The sequence below is a fragment of the Coturnix japonica genome, chromosome 4 (genome assembly GCF_054131305.1).
Source record: "Coturnix japonica strain WE chromosome 4, WE-NBRP24, whole genome shotgun sequence".
NCBI classification, from domain to species: domain Eukaryota; kingdom Metazoa; phylum Chordata; class Aves; order Galliformes; family Phasianidae; genus Coturnix; species Coturnix japonica.
In genome coordinates, this window is record NC_140666.1 from 17,646,261 (window position 1) to 17,659,455 (window position 13,195).

Sequence of the window (13,195 nt, forward strand, 5' to 3'; positions counted from 1 at the left end):
TAGGATTGAAGAAGGCTTTTATTTATTTATTTATTGAGTTCTAAAGAAATGAGAATTAGAATAGCAGCAAACATCACGCTAACTAAGGTGCCACAGGATGATAAAGCGAGTAGACAGGTTTGAGAGAAGAAACAGTTGGAAGCCATAAACCTGAGTACATCTGGTGTAGGTGATACTGTCAGCCATTCAAACCTGGAAGTCCTCATGTTGCTGCTGGTGTTGCCTCAGCTGGCAGCACTTTTGTCACTAGGATGCACTTTCTTCAGCCTCATCCATCCTTGACCTCCACACTATATAGGTGCGGTTGCCAGAGCAGCAGAGTGCCCTGCTGAGCTGCCAGCCAGCACAAGGACGGGACCAGTCAACCTTTGCTAAGGTGTAATGTTTCATAGTTCTGAGACCAAGTACAAATGACAGCTACCACTGGGAAGCTGGAACAGGAAGAACTTAATCAGTAGCCCCTTTGAGCTTTTATGTGCACAGAGTGGCGAGATAAAGGGTGCTAATGAGGCCCTGGAGGGGTTGTGGAAAGCACACTGGCATATTGCTTTAGGGCAGTAGATAAATTCGTTGCCTGCCTACTGGGAGTTTGCAGTAAGCAAAAAGCATTGCCACTAGCACCTAAGTGGGGAAAGAAGGGCTTTTGCAGTCAGTTTGTGGCTGACTCACCGTTGTCAGGAATCTCCGTTGCTAAATGTGTGAAGGAGATCCCGAAGCTCTCACTATACAGCTTTAAACCTGTTTAACTCCTGGCGCTTCAGAGAGCACGTAGCATCAGAACCAAGTTCTTCTCCATCTTAAAGCCCTTGCGCAGTCAGCTTCAGCCATCTGCGTGCTGCGTCTGCAGCTCGTTTCAGTGCTGGGGAATACTCTCTTTCTGCCAGGAAAACATGCTGATCGCTGCCCGAGGAGCTGTGCGCTGCAGCTCAGGAGCTGTGCTCAGTACAGGCAGCCGGCTCCCTTTGCCTTTGCTTCCCCGTGCCGCTCTGCTCCTGCCCCTTGCAGGAGGTGGAGGGCTCATGTGACTGTCGCTGCTGACGACATGCTCAGAGTGCAGGAGAACCCAGCGCGCCCAGGGTTGGTCTTCACCTGAATCCAAAGGATAGAAGGAGCAGCGCCCGTTTTCCTTTGGCTCCCGCTGCTGTGAGATGGGTTCGCCAAGGAGCTTCTGCAGGAAAAGGAGCGCCTAAGTGAGGGTGAGGAGGCGGCTTACAGGGAGCCTGAGCTGGGGGACGTGGCTGTGGATGCACGTTGCGGGCGGTCAGGCAGCAAGCAGCAGGCTGCTGGTCGTGGCTCTGGGGCTGCTCTCATTCCTCTTCCGTGGATGAAGGGCCGGCTATGGGGAGTGAGCAGCCAGGGTGGTCTGTGGGCTTTGTGCTGTGCGGTGATGGCTTACTGCACGTCTTCCTTTTGTTTGTAAAATCCTCTCTCTTTCCAGATTTGCAGCAGCAGGGGAAGCAGTGTGAAGGCAGGGAGTCCTCTCTCCCAGGTGCTGGCGCTGCTGTCTTGCCATGCTGGCCTGCAGATTCATAAACCCTCAGGGGTTCCTGTACCGCAAATGACAGATGCCTTTAACTTTACCTAGCGCTGCCTTTTTCTTCTTTTATTTTTTTTAAGCAAGGAAGAATATATAAAAAATGGAGCATTAACCCATTTGGAAGAGAAGATGTAATTTAAAAAAGCTTTAAAAATAGTATTTGAAAAAAATAACGTGTGCATTTTAACTTACTGTCTGTGGATATTAAATGCTGGTTTAGAGATGCATTCAGAACTGTGTAGACCTACAGGATCATCTTCATTTTGTTTTGACGGGGCATTACTGAGCACATTTCCGTCCTTTATTCCTATATGGATTTCCTAGGATTCTTCATTTGCAATAAGCTGAGGCAGGAAATATGATCTTGATAAATATTTATGGTTGTCAGCCATTTTATAGTTCAGCATTATTCTTGGGAAGAAATATAAAGACATTTTCTCATTATCCTTTCTCAGATGGGCTGCTTACCCGCTTGCAGAGCTGTGAAATTGCCTTGTATTGATCAAATACTTTGGGGTTCTGATTCTGTAGTATGAAACCCTCTTTACAGAGATTCTCAGTGCAGTTGCTGAATGTGGTATCGATGGAACTATATATGCTGATACCTGTGAGTCTTCTGGTCTGGAATAGCAGGTAGACCTTGAGGATTTGGTTACTGCAGACCGTTTTGCTTGCTGGCCAGTGCTGTGTACTGACTTTTTGCCTTTGAGGTCTTGTGTGTGTTGTTCTGCGGTAGCTCTGAGGTGGGAGGATGTTCCCAGGACTGTTTGCACATTTCACATTTCATAAGCACACAGGACTGTTCTGCTTATTTCAGAAGAATGAGCAGAGTTTGACACCAGTGGCATTGTTTTGTAGGAAAAGCTTCTCAAAGTAGCATCAGTTGCTTCCATAATACCATAATAGTTTGCTTTTCCAGATAAGTAGGTGTTTGTCATAGAGGTAACGTTAAAAGTCCACTGTAGTGTAAAAGGTGGTCCGTTAAGTGGGAGCTGAACGGAGGTGAGGACGGGGAGAATATACCACAGAGTGGCCCATATAGATGTGTAGTGGTCTTTGAAGTACTAACATGCTCACAGATGGCTGTTAGCATTGAGTTGATGTGCTGGACCAAACCCTGCCCTACTCTCACTGTAGTTCTGCTACAGCCAAAGTCATCACTTTAAGTTTAGGGACATGGTGGGAGTGGTGGTGATGGGTTGATGACTGGACTAGATGATCTGTGTGTATATATATATATGTGTGTGTGTGTGTATGTATATATGTATATATAATATATATATATTTGTCCCAAATGAAGTAGAAAGGCTTTTTTTTTCCCTCTGTTCTTTCTGAAGTAGGTTATTTTGTGGTACTTTTCAAGTACTCTATGTGACTGATCTTTTCCTGAAGCTTTTTTTCTGTTTCCAAGCCTGCTTCCCAGATTTGCATAGCAGTCTCTCAAGGCATCATAGTCTGCTTTTCACCTCTCTTGCTTTTAGATGACATGGTAGAGAGCAGTCATTTCAAGTTCTCCCCACCCGCTGACGTCTTCTGTATGGTGGTGTCTGTAACCTAAATAGAGTGAATAAAATACTAAGCATTATCCTTTCATATGGGAATTTTAACACGTACTCTCTACTGCCTTTTTTTAATTATCGTTTTCCTCTGAGCTGTAAACCTTTAGTGCCTTACAGAACTACACCTACATTTGCTCACCTGTCCAAGGTCTGAAAAAACAGCTTCTCTACCCAAGGTCTGTGTGTGTGTATGCCCTTGAAAACTCATTTTTGTAGCAGTGTATTGGAAGAGAAGGAACATATAGATGAGAACATGCCTGACTGCTTTACTAGGACTGTGTGAGCCACTGCTTGCTCTGCAGAACACAGAGGGCTTAAGTGGCACTTGGTGTGCTCTGGGCTGCCAAGTGAATGATTTGTTATTAAGGCAGGGGTTTTCAGCTCAGATGAGAAATGGGCTATTGAGGACCTCAGTGTGTTGCTGCCTTCTCATAGCTTATCTGTACTACCTTTGGCTTGCAGCTGGCTGGCAAGCACTTTACTGAGATTGCTCAACATGCATATTATCCGGCTGCCATCGCCCTTCTCTTATTTCCTGAACAGCAGCGTGTTGTACAAACCTACAAACCTATTTTTAAAAGTTTTCAGAACTGAGGTGATGGGGAGTTACTTTGTGCGTGGTATGTAGCTCTGCTCTGTGTCCCTCCAGGAATGGAGGGCAGTGGGTGGGTGTCACTGCTCTGCTGTCTTCCTGTGCACAAAGAACAGAGGTGGGACACAGGTGTGAAAGGAGAGGTGGTCAAATGCATTCTGCCCTAGTTCCTTTCAGCTTCTGCCATGTCATGGGAGAGACTTTGCTTTGGGAAAGGTTGTGAATAGAAGGTAGTGGGGGTTCCTGCTTGCTTACTGTTTGTAAAGATCAAGGAAAAGAGTAGCGACCAAGCATGCCAGAGATGCCTGTGCAACTTAGTGGGTAACAGATATCTCCTGAACATGTGTTCATCATCATCTGGGCTCAATGTAAAGAATTTACTGCTCTGCCTTCAATTTTCTTATAAGAAAAGGCACTCTTCACTTGAGCTTGGTTTGAATCAACTGTCAATGAGTGAAGGCTGCTGATCAGGAGAGCTGAAGTACTGCAAAGAAGGGAGTTGTCGGCTTGCAGTTCTAAGCTGCCCTTTCTGTACTTTGAAATGGTGATTTTTCTTTTACTGTGGTTTTAATTTTTAAAAATGAGAAGCAAATAGCATTGCAGCAGCCTACGGGAAAGCTTAGGAGGTCTCCGACTATTAGGGCCATATAGAGAGGCCTTGTGAATGGAAGTAGCATGAAAGGCTTCTTAAGGGAGTGTCAAAATTAGTATTCAGTGTGTTGAGTAGCATTGTTTGTATCTTCTGAGGACAGTTTTGTACAGTGGAAAATACACTGCACTTTTCATACAGAGCGCTTTTCATCTCGCAGTAATCTGGGGAATTTTTACCCTTTCGTTATCTGGTGGCTTAAGAAACGCATATGGAGTAAAATTACTGAAGGATTTTGTTGTTATCAACTTGGGGCAGAGGCCTCAGTACTTACACAAGCAAAAGAATGAAGCTTGGACTGAATTGTGTAGAGGGACTTGTTCTTTATCGGTTAATCTGTTGAGAAGGCTCCTTGATTTCCTTAGGTAAAGCTAGAAGGGCTTTAGTTTAGCTTCCCCGTTTGCCCAGGCATTTCATCACCTTCAGACTGCTTGAATAGGGCTTTAAGAAACATGGTTTTAAAGGAGCAAGCACAAAGTGTGACATTAATGGTGTTTCTAAAGTTTCTTTAGGAGGATGTTAATATTTTGTTTTAGGAGCAAGTGAAAGCAGGAATAGGTGTGTGAATGTTTTCCACGAGGAAGAATTTTAATTGCATTTTCCAGGGCAGTGAAACCCACTGGGATCTAGGGCTTCTGCAGGGAAGCTCTAAGGGCAGCTCTGTTCTGCTGCTTTTCTGCTCAGTGGCATTTTTCTTTGGCAGGGCAATGAGGAGGGCAGGATGCTGGGCAGGATTTCTTCTCTCTGTACTCCCTGACCCCAGTGCTCTCAGGCAGTTCACCTCTCCCATCCTTCACCATCACACCACTTCACCAACTGTGAAGAGACTGTCTTGTGACCAGAACTTTGGGAACATCCATATTCAATGTCATTTTTCATGGGCTGGAGCAGAGTTGACAGAAGGTCAAGTGATTTGTCATTGACGGGGCTTATTGGGCCTGAAGGGAGACTGCAGACTCTTTAGGTAGCAGGGGAAGGAAGGCATGGCTCTCCTCAAGCTTTAATTGCTTTCTCTCTGCTTTATGTGCACTACTCAAGTGATGTCTGGGAGACATTCGTTTGCTTCCCCTCGCTCCCATTTGTAGTCCTGGTTTGGTTCCTGCTTTAGTCTTGCTCTGGATCACCCAGGGATCCTTGCAGTTATGCAGGAGGTTTTAAATACTCAGTTTCTCCTCTCGCTTTCCTCAAGTGACAAAATACAGCCATGATATACCCTAGATTTAGGGAAAAGTTGCATATAGATGCTAGTTTACTTTGTTGCTTTCTGAACAGATATCTTCAGGTAAGTGCCCTTCTCTATATGACATGCTGGAGCTGGGGGAGTATGTACAGATGCTGGGCAGTTATCCCTGGTATTCTTAATTGTTGCATTTAGCTAAAGGAATAGCTGGTAAACTGATCAATTCCCCTAATTTCTATAGTTTCACCTAAGTCAGTATTTTGATGAATTATTTTTTTTTTAAAAAGCTTTTCCTGAAGAGGGAAAACTAAGAAATGCTCAGTTTTTCTCCCTTATGTTCCCACCAGGCTTTACATCATATAATGGAGGAGGGATGAACGGCACAAGCAAAATGATGGATTTTCTGGAGGAACCACTTCCTGGTGTGGGGACCTATGAAGATTTTAACACTATAGATTGGGTGCGAGAGAAGTCCAGAGACCGGGACAGGCACAGAGAGGTAACATTTCTAACTATTCCTCGTTAGCACTTAAGGCAGAAGAATTAACTTGCATGGAACTAATCTTAATTCTGATGACGTTAGTAGGAAGCCATTTGCAAAATAAATATTTAGGATGGAGGGTTTCCTTATACCGTATCAAATTTGCTCAATTCTGAAGCATAGCAAAACCTATAGTCCTGCTCATGGAAGACATATGCGTTATTTGGAAGAATTATATTACTATTCCATGGATTATATGGAACAACGTAAGCACCCATGATCCTGTTATACACAGTGCTTATTGATAAAGAAATGGGTTACTCTTCCGAATGATGCTTTTCCTACTGAAATTTGTGCTGCATGGTTGAAAAAGCTGGAACAAATTCTGCTTTTAGGACTTCACTGTTGTCAGCAATTAAAGGAATCTGCTTAGAAAGCAAGGGATGTTTTCTAAATAAAGTACCAGTGTCCCCAACATGCTCCTGGTTCATGAGAAGCCCTTGCTGGTGGAGTTCTTGGAGAGCGGTGACTGAACTAAACTTGTCTGTTTACTTGCCAGAATATTCTGTAATGTTTTATTTATTGAGCCTTTCAAAGCAATTTATGATTATTTAAATCCTTGCTGCTCTGTGTGTGGGAATACAATGTAATGCCTTCACTTTTGCAAGTACACACCCAACTAAGAGGCTCCAAGCTCAGTACTTGCTGCTCACCCCCCCTTAAATTTCCTATCTATGCATTCTATGTACAGACCCCAAAATCTTTTCACACATACACCCATGCACACAGTCATATACAAAACCGATGTATGCATGAGTATGCAACAGGACAATCTATTTCCTATTTACAGAAAGACGTGTAGTTAAGGAAATGTCAAGAAATTGAAATAGGGTAGAGCTAGAAACTACGCTGGCCAAAGAAATGTGTACATTGGTCAAATAAAAACCTTTGTCAGGGCAGTAGTTTTGTCTACTACCTGAGCCCTCACCTTCATTCAATAGCTGTGATGCTGATGAACAGTGCAGTATTTGAAAGACAAAATTTAGAGGAAAAAAAGCAAGGAAAATCGTTGTGAAAGAAAAGATTCCTCCTCGTTCTAGTGAGCATTAGTTGTTTTCCTCAATGTGTCTTTTCATCTGGGAATAATGATGGTGTACCGGAATGCTTGCATTATGAAAGGAGCCAGGGCAGCAGGCGCATAGTAGCTGTTGCTTGCCTCTTTGTGCTGCTGTCAGGCACAGTCAGACTAACAGGGCTGGCAGGAGGCAGCCATCACTGTTTATCGGAGGCAGACAGAGCCAGAGCTTGTGAGGAACTCTGTCCTGAGGCATCTGGGATCTGAGGACAGCTCTTGAGTCCTGCTTGCAAGAGCAATCAGCACTCATTACTTCTGGACCTCATAAGCCATTTCCAAACTCCATTGGTTTTCAGCGTGCTAATAGATAATGCTACTACTCCTTACAGATATTGAGGGAGCAGCTGGAAACCACAGAAATGTTGGTGACAACAACTGCCTTTCTCAATTGGTGTGGTATCAGTACTGGAAGGCAGCACAGATAAGTTGCTGGGGGCAAAGTGTTCAGAGGGCCCTGTAAGCATTCTGATTTGCTTGTGGCATCAAGCTACTAGCAGCTTTATATTGCTACCAAGTAATAGTTTTTATAAGCTAAGAGACGAATTTTATTTGCTTTTTGTGCAGGAAACATTTAGGAGGAAAGTGTTACGTGAATATTTGTATTCACACCAGGATAAGTGGAAATATCCTATATCTGTTCTTGTTTGTGTCCTGATCAGAGCCGTATTGCCCTATACCAGCTTCCAGTGCAGCCACTGTCTGACATTTTTCCTCTTTCACCTCAAAACAGAATATATTGTGATAGCTTTTGTTTTGAATGGTAGGGATGCTTTCGCTAATAATGTCACCATGTGTATCTCAGAGTGCCTACACCAAAATATATTGGTGTCTCAACAACTGGTTTCTTCTTATTTGATAACCTTTTCTTCTAGATTACCAGCAGAAGTAAAGAGTCAACATGGGCTCTGATACACAGCGTGAGCGATGCCTTTTCTGGCTGGTTGTTGATGTTGTTCATTGGGTTGTTGGCAGGTAAGAACAAACCTTAATTTTAAACATCGATTCCTTGCATCAGCTCTGATACATTATTAGAACAGGAAGTTTTGTCCCAGAAACAAGGGCTGAAGGACTGCACTGATGCTTGTTGCTCTGCTACTGCTTTGCAGTTTAAGGACAGTTACTTCTGAATGCTCTGAGGTTCTTTTTGTGTAAATGCTAAGATAACAAAACTCTGATTGAAAACTGTCCTGGGCACTATTCTTCATTTGCTTAGATCAGAGGGAAGTAGTGTTAGGATGTAAATAATCTTTGAATGCTCTTTATTAACACTGGAGAAGCTGATGCCAAGGAATGCTTGCAAGATGCTTTTTTTCCTCCTCATTCTTCTTGAGAATAAAAGGTGAGAGGTGTTTCTTGGGAAGTCAGGTTTCTTTCAGCAGTTGACTGAGCCCTTTTAAATTAGTTCAGAAGGAAACTTTGGACTCAAGTGCAAAAGAAATAGCTCAGCTGGATGCAGATCTTCTTGGTAGAAGGCAGCTAAACTTTCAACATGAGGGATGGTATTAAATCTTCTGTTAATGTTTACATAGAAAAGCTGCTAGTGAGTTTTTCATTAACTGGAAGATATGCTAAATGTTACCTCTGGAGCCTATACTAGGATTTACTGCTACAGATCAGAGGTCTGTATTCCTGGCCTCTGTGCTGATGTGTCACTTTACCTGAGAACTAAGATGATTGCGCTTTTTGCCTTGGGGGATGCTGTAGGAGATATTCTTAATAGAAAAACAGAAAATTATTTTGAAGCTTCCTATTATACAATGAAAATTACTTTCCTTACTGACTGTTTTTTGTTTTTTAATTGGGATTGGAAATGCTCAGAGTTATTCCTTGTCCAGTCTTAGTGTTGTTACTATAACTTGTGGATCTCAGCTCTTGTTCTGGAGACCGGTGACATGTTTTATGTTCTCCAGAAACATGATAAGTCAGATCCCTCACTGTATCCAGCTAATTTTCATGCTATATTTAATTCCATGTAATTGAGAATAATTAATATCTAGTGACTTAGAGTGATTTTTTACTGCAGTTTGCTGTGGTTAACCTTGGAAATATTGTTGGCTGTGCTTTGTTTTGTGACCTTCTTTTCAATACAGACTTAAGCAAATCTTCCCTTCAGCTCTGTAAATAACAGTAATAGAATAAAATATAATTATAGGCAAAAATAACAGTGCTGCTTTAGTAGGTAAGTCAAAGTAGGGGCAGAGTAAAACAAAACCGAGACTCTCAGATACCTGAGTCTGCATCAGATGCTTACTATTAAATTTTCATTTTTTCTAAACTAGGTTCCTTAGCGGGTCTGATAGACATTTCCGCCCACTGGATGACAGATTTGAAAGAAGGAGTGTGTTTAGCAGGCTTCTGGTTTAACCACGAGCACTGCTGCTGGAAGTCCAACACAACCTTTACAGACCGAGACAAGTGTCCTGAATGGATGAGCTGGTCGCAGCTTATTATTGGCCATGGAGAGGTAATGTGTGCCTAGAAATACTTCCGCTGCTGAATATTCCATTTCCCAACCTGCACTGTCTTGGTATAGTCTGTTTGTATGTGCTAGAAGTGCAAATTAGGTGTTTCACTGGCTTAACTTTGAATTCTGGGGTTTTTCAGTAGGCAGGTTATGTGTTGTCCTCAGTGGGGCATCAAAACCTTGATGCATTCACAAGTGCTCTGCTTTAGTTGTTTGAAACTTGCTGCTTGGAGGATGTTTTTCCCACAGCCATTTTAAAGGACTGTCAGACAAACTCAAATCTAGCAAATCTATCCAGTAGAGCAGACAGCTTGACTGGGGCAGTGTTTGTGTACCTTGTTTGCAGTTTCAGGTAATGGCTTTTGGAATGGTTGGCTCACAGTCCTCTAATTCAGCATATGCAACTTGTCCTTGGAACTGCAGACTTACTGCAATTCCTGTTCTTTTGACCTGATGATAACTGTATTTGAGGTTACCTGCTATTTCTGTGTGCTTGTTTCAGTGCCCTGATTTGATGCAAGTTTAATTGAAATTGGTTAACTTTGTCTGCATTTCAGGGGGCTTTTGCATATATTCTGAACTACTTCATGTATGTTATCTGGGCTTTGTTATTCTCCCTTCTTGCTGTGTTACTTGTGAAGGGCTTTGCTCCTTATGCCTGTGGCTCAGGAATCCCAGAGGTGAGTGAGAATGAAGGTGTGGGGTTGGTTTATTTTTTTGGGGGTATGTGTTTTTGATGTGTTGGATTTTTGTTTGTTTTTAAGGTGGGGTAATTGAAAGATCACATTTGCAATCTGTGGAATAATACTTATATAAACTAGAGACATATGGTGACTTGATATATGTTTGGTGTTGTGTTGTTTTTTTTTTTTTTCAAGCTGTGCTACTGAAACATGTCTGGTTCTTAAGTCTTCATCTAATCTCTTCAAAAACTAAAATAAATTTACTGAAAGTAAATGCCAAAATTTACTGCAGGAGGTACAGACAAAAGTGTACTATTTGTGGAAGACAGACCAGAAAAGCAGTGTCAAGTTTTGGTTTTTTTTGCTAGGAAAAGCAGCCCTGAAGGAAAGGCTTGAAAGGCTATTTCTGTCTTTGCATGTAGAGATATTCTTACAGACTGTGTGTTACCTTTGATAGCTGGGGAGGGAGGGACTCTGAAGACTATAATGGAAAGCTAAGGCAGGACTGGCATTGCCTAGCAAACTGGGAGCTCTGACCAGGGCTTGAATGAAAGCCTGTAGAGCTCTGTGTGCTTGACTTCCAGATCAAAACTATCTTAAGTGGTTTCATCATTAGAGGCTACCTGGGCAAGTGGACGCTGATCATCAAAACCATTACCTTAGTGTTGGCGGTGTCCTCTGGCCTGAGCCTGGGAAAAGAGGGCCCCCTGGTGCACGTTGCCTGCTGCTGTGGAAACATCCTGTGCCATCTCTTCACCAAATACAGGAAGAACGAAGCAAAACGCAGAGAGGTAAAGTGATGCGGTGATGTTTTATCAAGAACATTGAGGTTGTAGTAGGGTAGGGATGTAGACAAAGCAGAAATGTTTAATGCCTTCTTTGCCTGTCTTCAATGCTGATGATGGGCTTTGGGACCACTGGAGCGCTGAGATGGAGGACTGTGACTGCAGTAATGATAAATTCCAGCCAGTCCTGAGCTTATGTGAGATTTTGCTGCTGCAGCTGGATGCATATAAGTCTATGGGGACTGATGGGATTCATCCCAGTGTACTCTAAGTGCTGGTTGATATTCACTGCAAGACCTCTCAATTACTTTAGTGAGATTGTGGAGAAGTGTCAGTTGACTAGATATAGCAAATGTTGTCCCAGTTTTCAAGAAGGGCAGCACAGATGACATTGCTAAATGAAAGTCTGTCAGTCTCACTTTGGTGCCTGGCAGAATTATGGAGAAGATTGTTCTGTGAAAAAGTAAAAGATAATGCAGTCATTGGCCGCTGGTTAACAAAATTATTCTCCTTTTAGGGCAAGGTTACCCATCTGGTTGACCAAAGGAAGCCAGCTGATGTCATACTTTTAGGTTTCAGCAAAACTTTTCATACTATTTTAAATGATGTCCTTCTGGACTAAATATACAGCATACAGCTCAACAAAAGCATAATGTGATGGGTGAACAGATGGGAGTCAGGATGAAGGGCTCCTAGTTCATGGAATTAGAGAAGGCCATCATTAGTGGGGCTCAGCAGGCCAAGGTTCTTCAGTGTTTTCATCAATTACATGGTGCAGAATATGAGGATGCACTAAGAAAATCTGTGGACGACACTAATCTGGGAAGAACTGTTGACTCACTCAAAGATACAAGGAGGACATAAAACTACTAAAGACAGTTCTTTTTAAGTAGAGCTTTATGTGAGGTGAAAGCACAGTGTGAAACCAGGTCAAATAGAATATGGTAATTGCAATTGATTTTGGTTCTACTAATTTAGGAGTTGAACTGCTTAAATGTTAATTGTTTCAGGTTTTGTTTTAGCTGCTTAGGAATTACAGAAGTCAGTTCACTCAATTTTTCCCTCTTGCCTTTAAAACAGATCAGACAAGCTTTTTCCGTAGTGACTGCAGATATATTTGTACTTTTTTTTTTCTTAAGTAAAGACATCTAACAAAAAAGTGGGAAGTTTTTTGATGGGGAAATTGAAAATGTGTGACTGACTTGAGTTTTTTCTCGCAGGTTTTATCAGCAGCTGCAGCTGCTGGTGTGTCTGTAGCTTTTGGTGCACCGATTGGAGGAGTGCTCTTTAGTCTGGAAGAGGTAACATCAGCATTTTCTATTAGCTCTTCATGAGCTGTTTTATTGCAAGAACTGACCCCGCTGGTTTGAAAATACACTCCACTCATAACTACTTGGGTGTGGAAAGGAAACCCTGTTGAATACTGACTTGTATATTTAAAAAGTCTGCCAAGCAACCTAAACTTTACTGGGGATCCAGGTAATTCTTATGGGTGCTGGAGAACTTATTTTGGATTATGTATTTCTCTAGCTTTGCAGTAAACCTGCTAGATTTCCCTGACCTGTCCATGCTCACCAACACTGCTCACAGCTACAGCTTCTGTCATGTTTTCTGTATGTCTGTTGTCAGCTCTGTCACAGGCTGCCTCACAACAAACTTACCTTGCTCATCAAGTGAAGTTTTGATTCAGACATGAAATGGATCATCACTTCTGTCTTCAGGGCTTAACTCAGAGAAAGAATGGGATGGTTTTGCTCAGCTGAGCAATAATAGCTGTAGTAGCTGCTATGGCAAACACAAATGCTTGGCGTTTCTGGACCTTGTGAGCATGCAAGACAAATACTTCTCCAAATTCAGCTTATAGCTGATTTGTAGTATCTTATCTGAGTAAGTTGTTTCTGCTTAAGGGACCATAGAGAGCATTTCTTACACTGAAAATGTGCGCAGACCAAAGTACATCCTGGTTGCTGTGATCTGTGTCAAAGGGAGCTCAAAATCAAATCTGAGGTGCTCAGCTGAAGGAGAAAGTATGTACCCAGTGAACACCAGTCTCAGTCCTTGCTTTGTAGTTCATGCAATAGTGATTTTGTTACTGGGCAGCAATCAGTGTTCTGTCAAGTGACTAAATCT

General features: G+C 42.5%; 1 protein-coding gene across 12 annotated transcripts in view; it reads left to right on the forward strand.

Annotated features, from left to right (window-relative positions):
• Nucleotides 1-13,195, forward strand: part of LOC107312840 (H(+)/Cl(-) exchange transporter 5) — a 35,937-nt gene that overhangs the window by 16,273 nt on the left and 6,469 nt on the right. For 7 of the 12 annotated variants that reach the window (XM_085544652.1, XM_015860627.3, XM_015860626.3 and 4 more), the window contains 6 exons: nt 5,865-6,016; nt 8,006-8,105; nt 9,413-9,597; nt 10,155-10,277; nt 10,865-11,071; nt 12,286-12,366. In XM_085544652.1, coding sequence (XP_085400778.1) covers nt 5,865-6,016; nt 8,006-8,105; nt 9,413-9,597; nt 10,155-10,277; nt 10,865-11,071; nt 12,286-12,366 — 848 coding nt within the window. Of the gene's footprint in view, nt 1-851; nt 1,197-5,864; nt 6,017-8,005; nt 8,106-9,412; nt 9,598-10,154; nt 10,278-10,864; nt 11,072-12,285; nt 12,545-13,195 lie in introns of those variants that run through there. The other 5 variants (XM_015860631.3, XM_085544656.1, XM_085544658.1 and 2 more) reach the window with 5 other exon arrangements.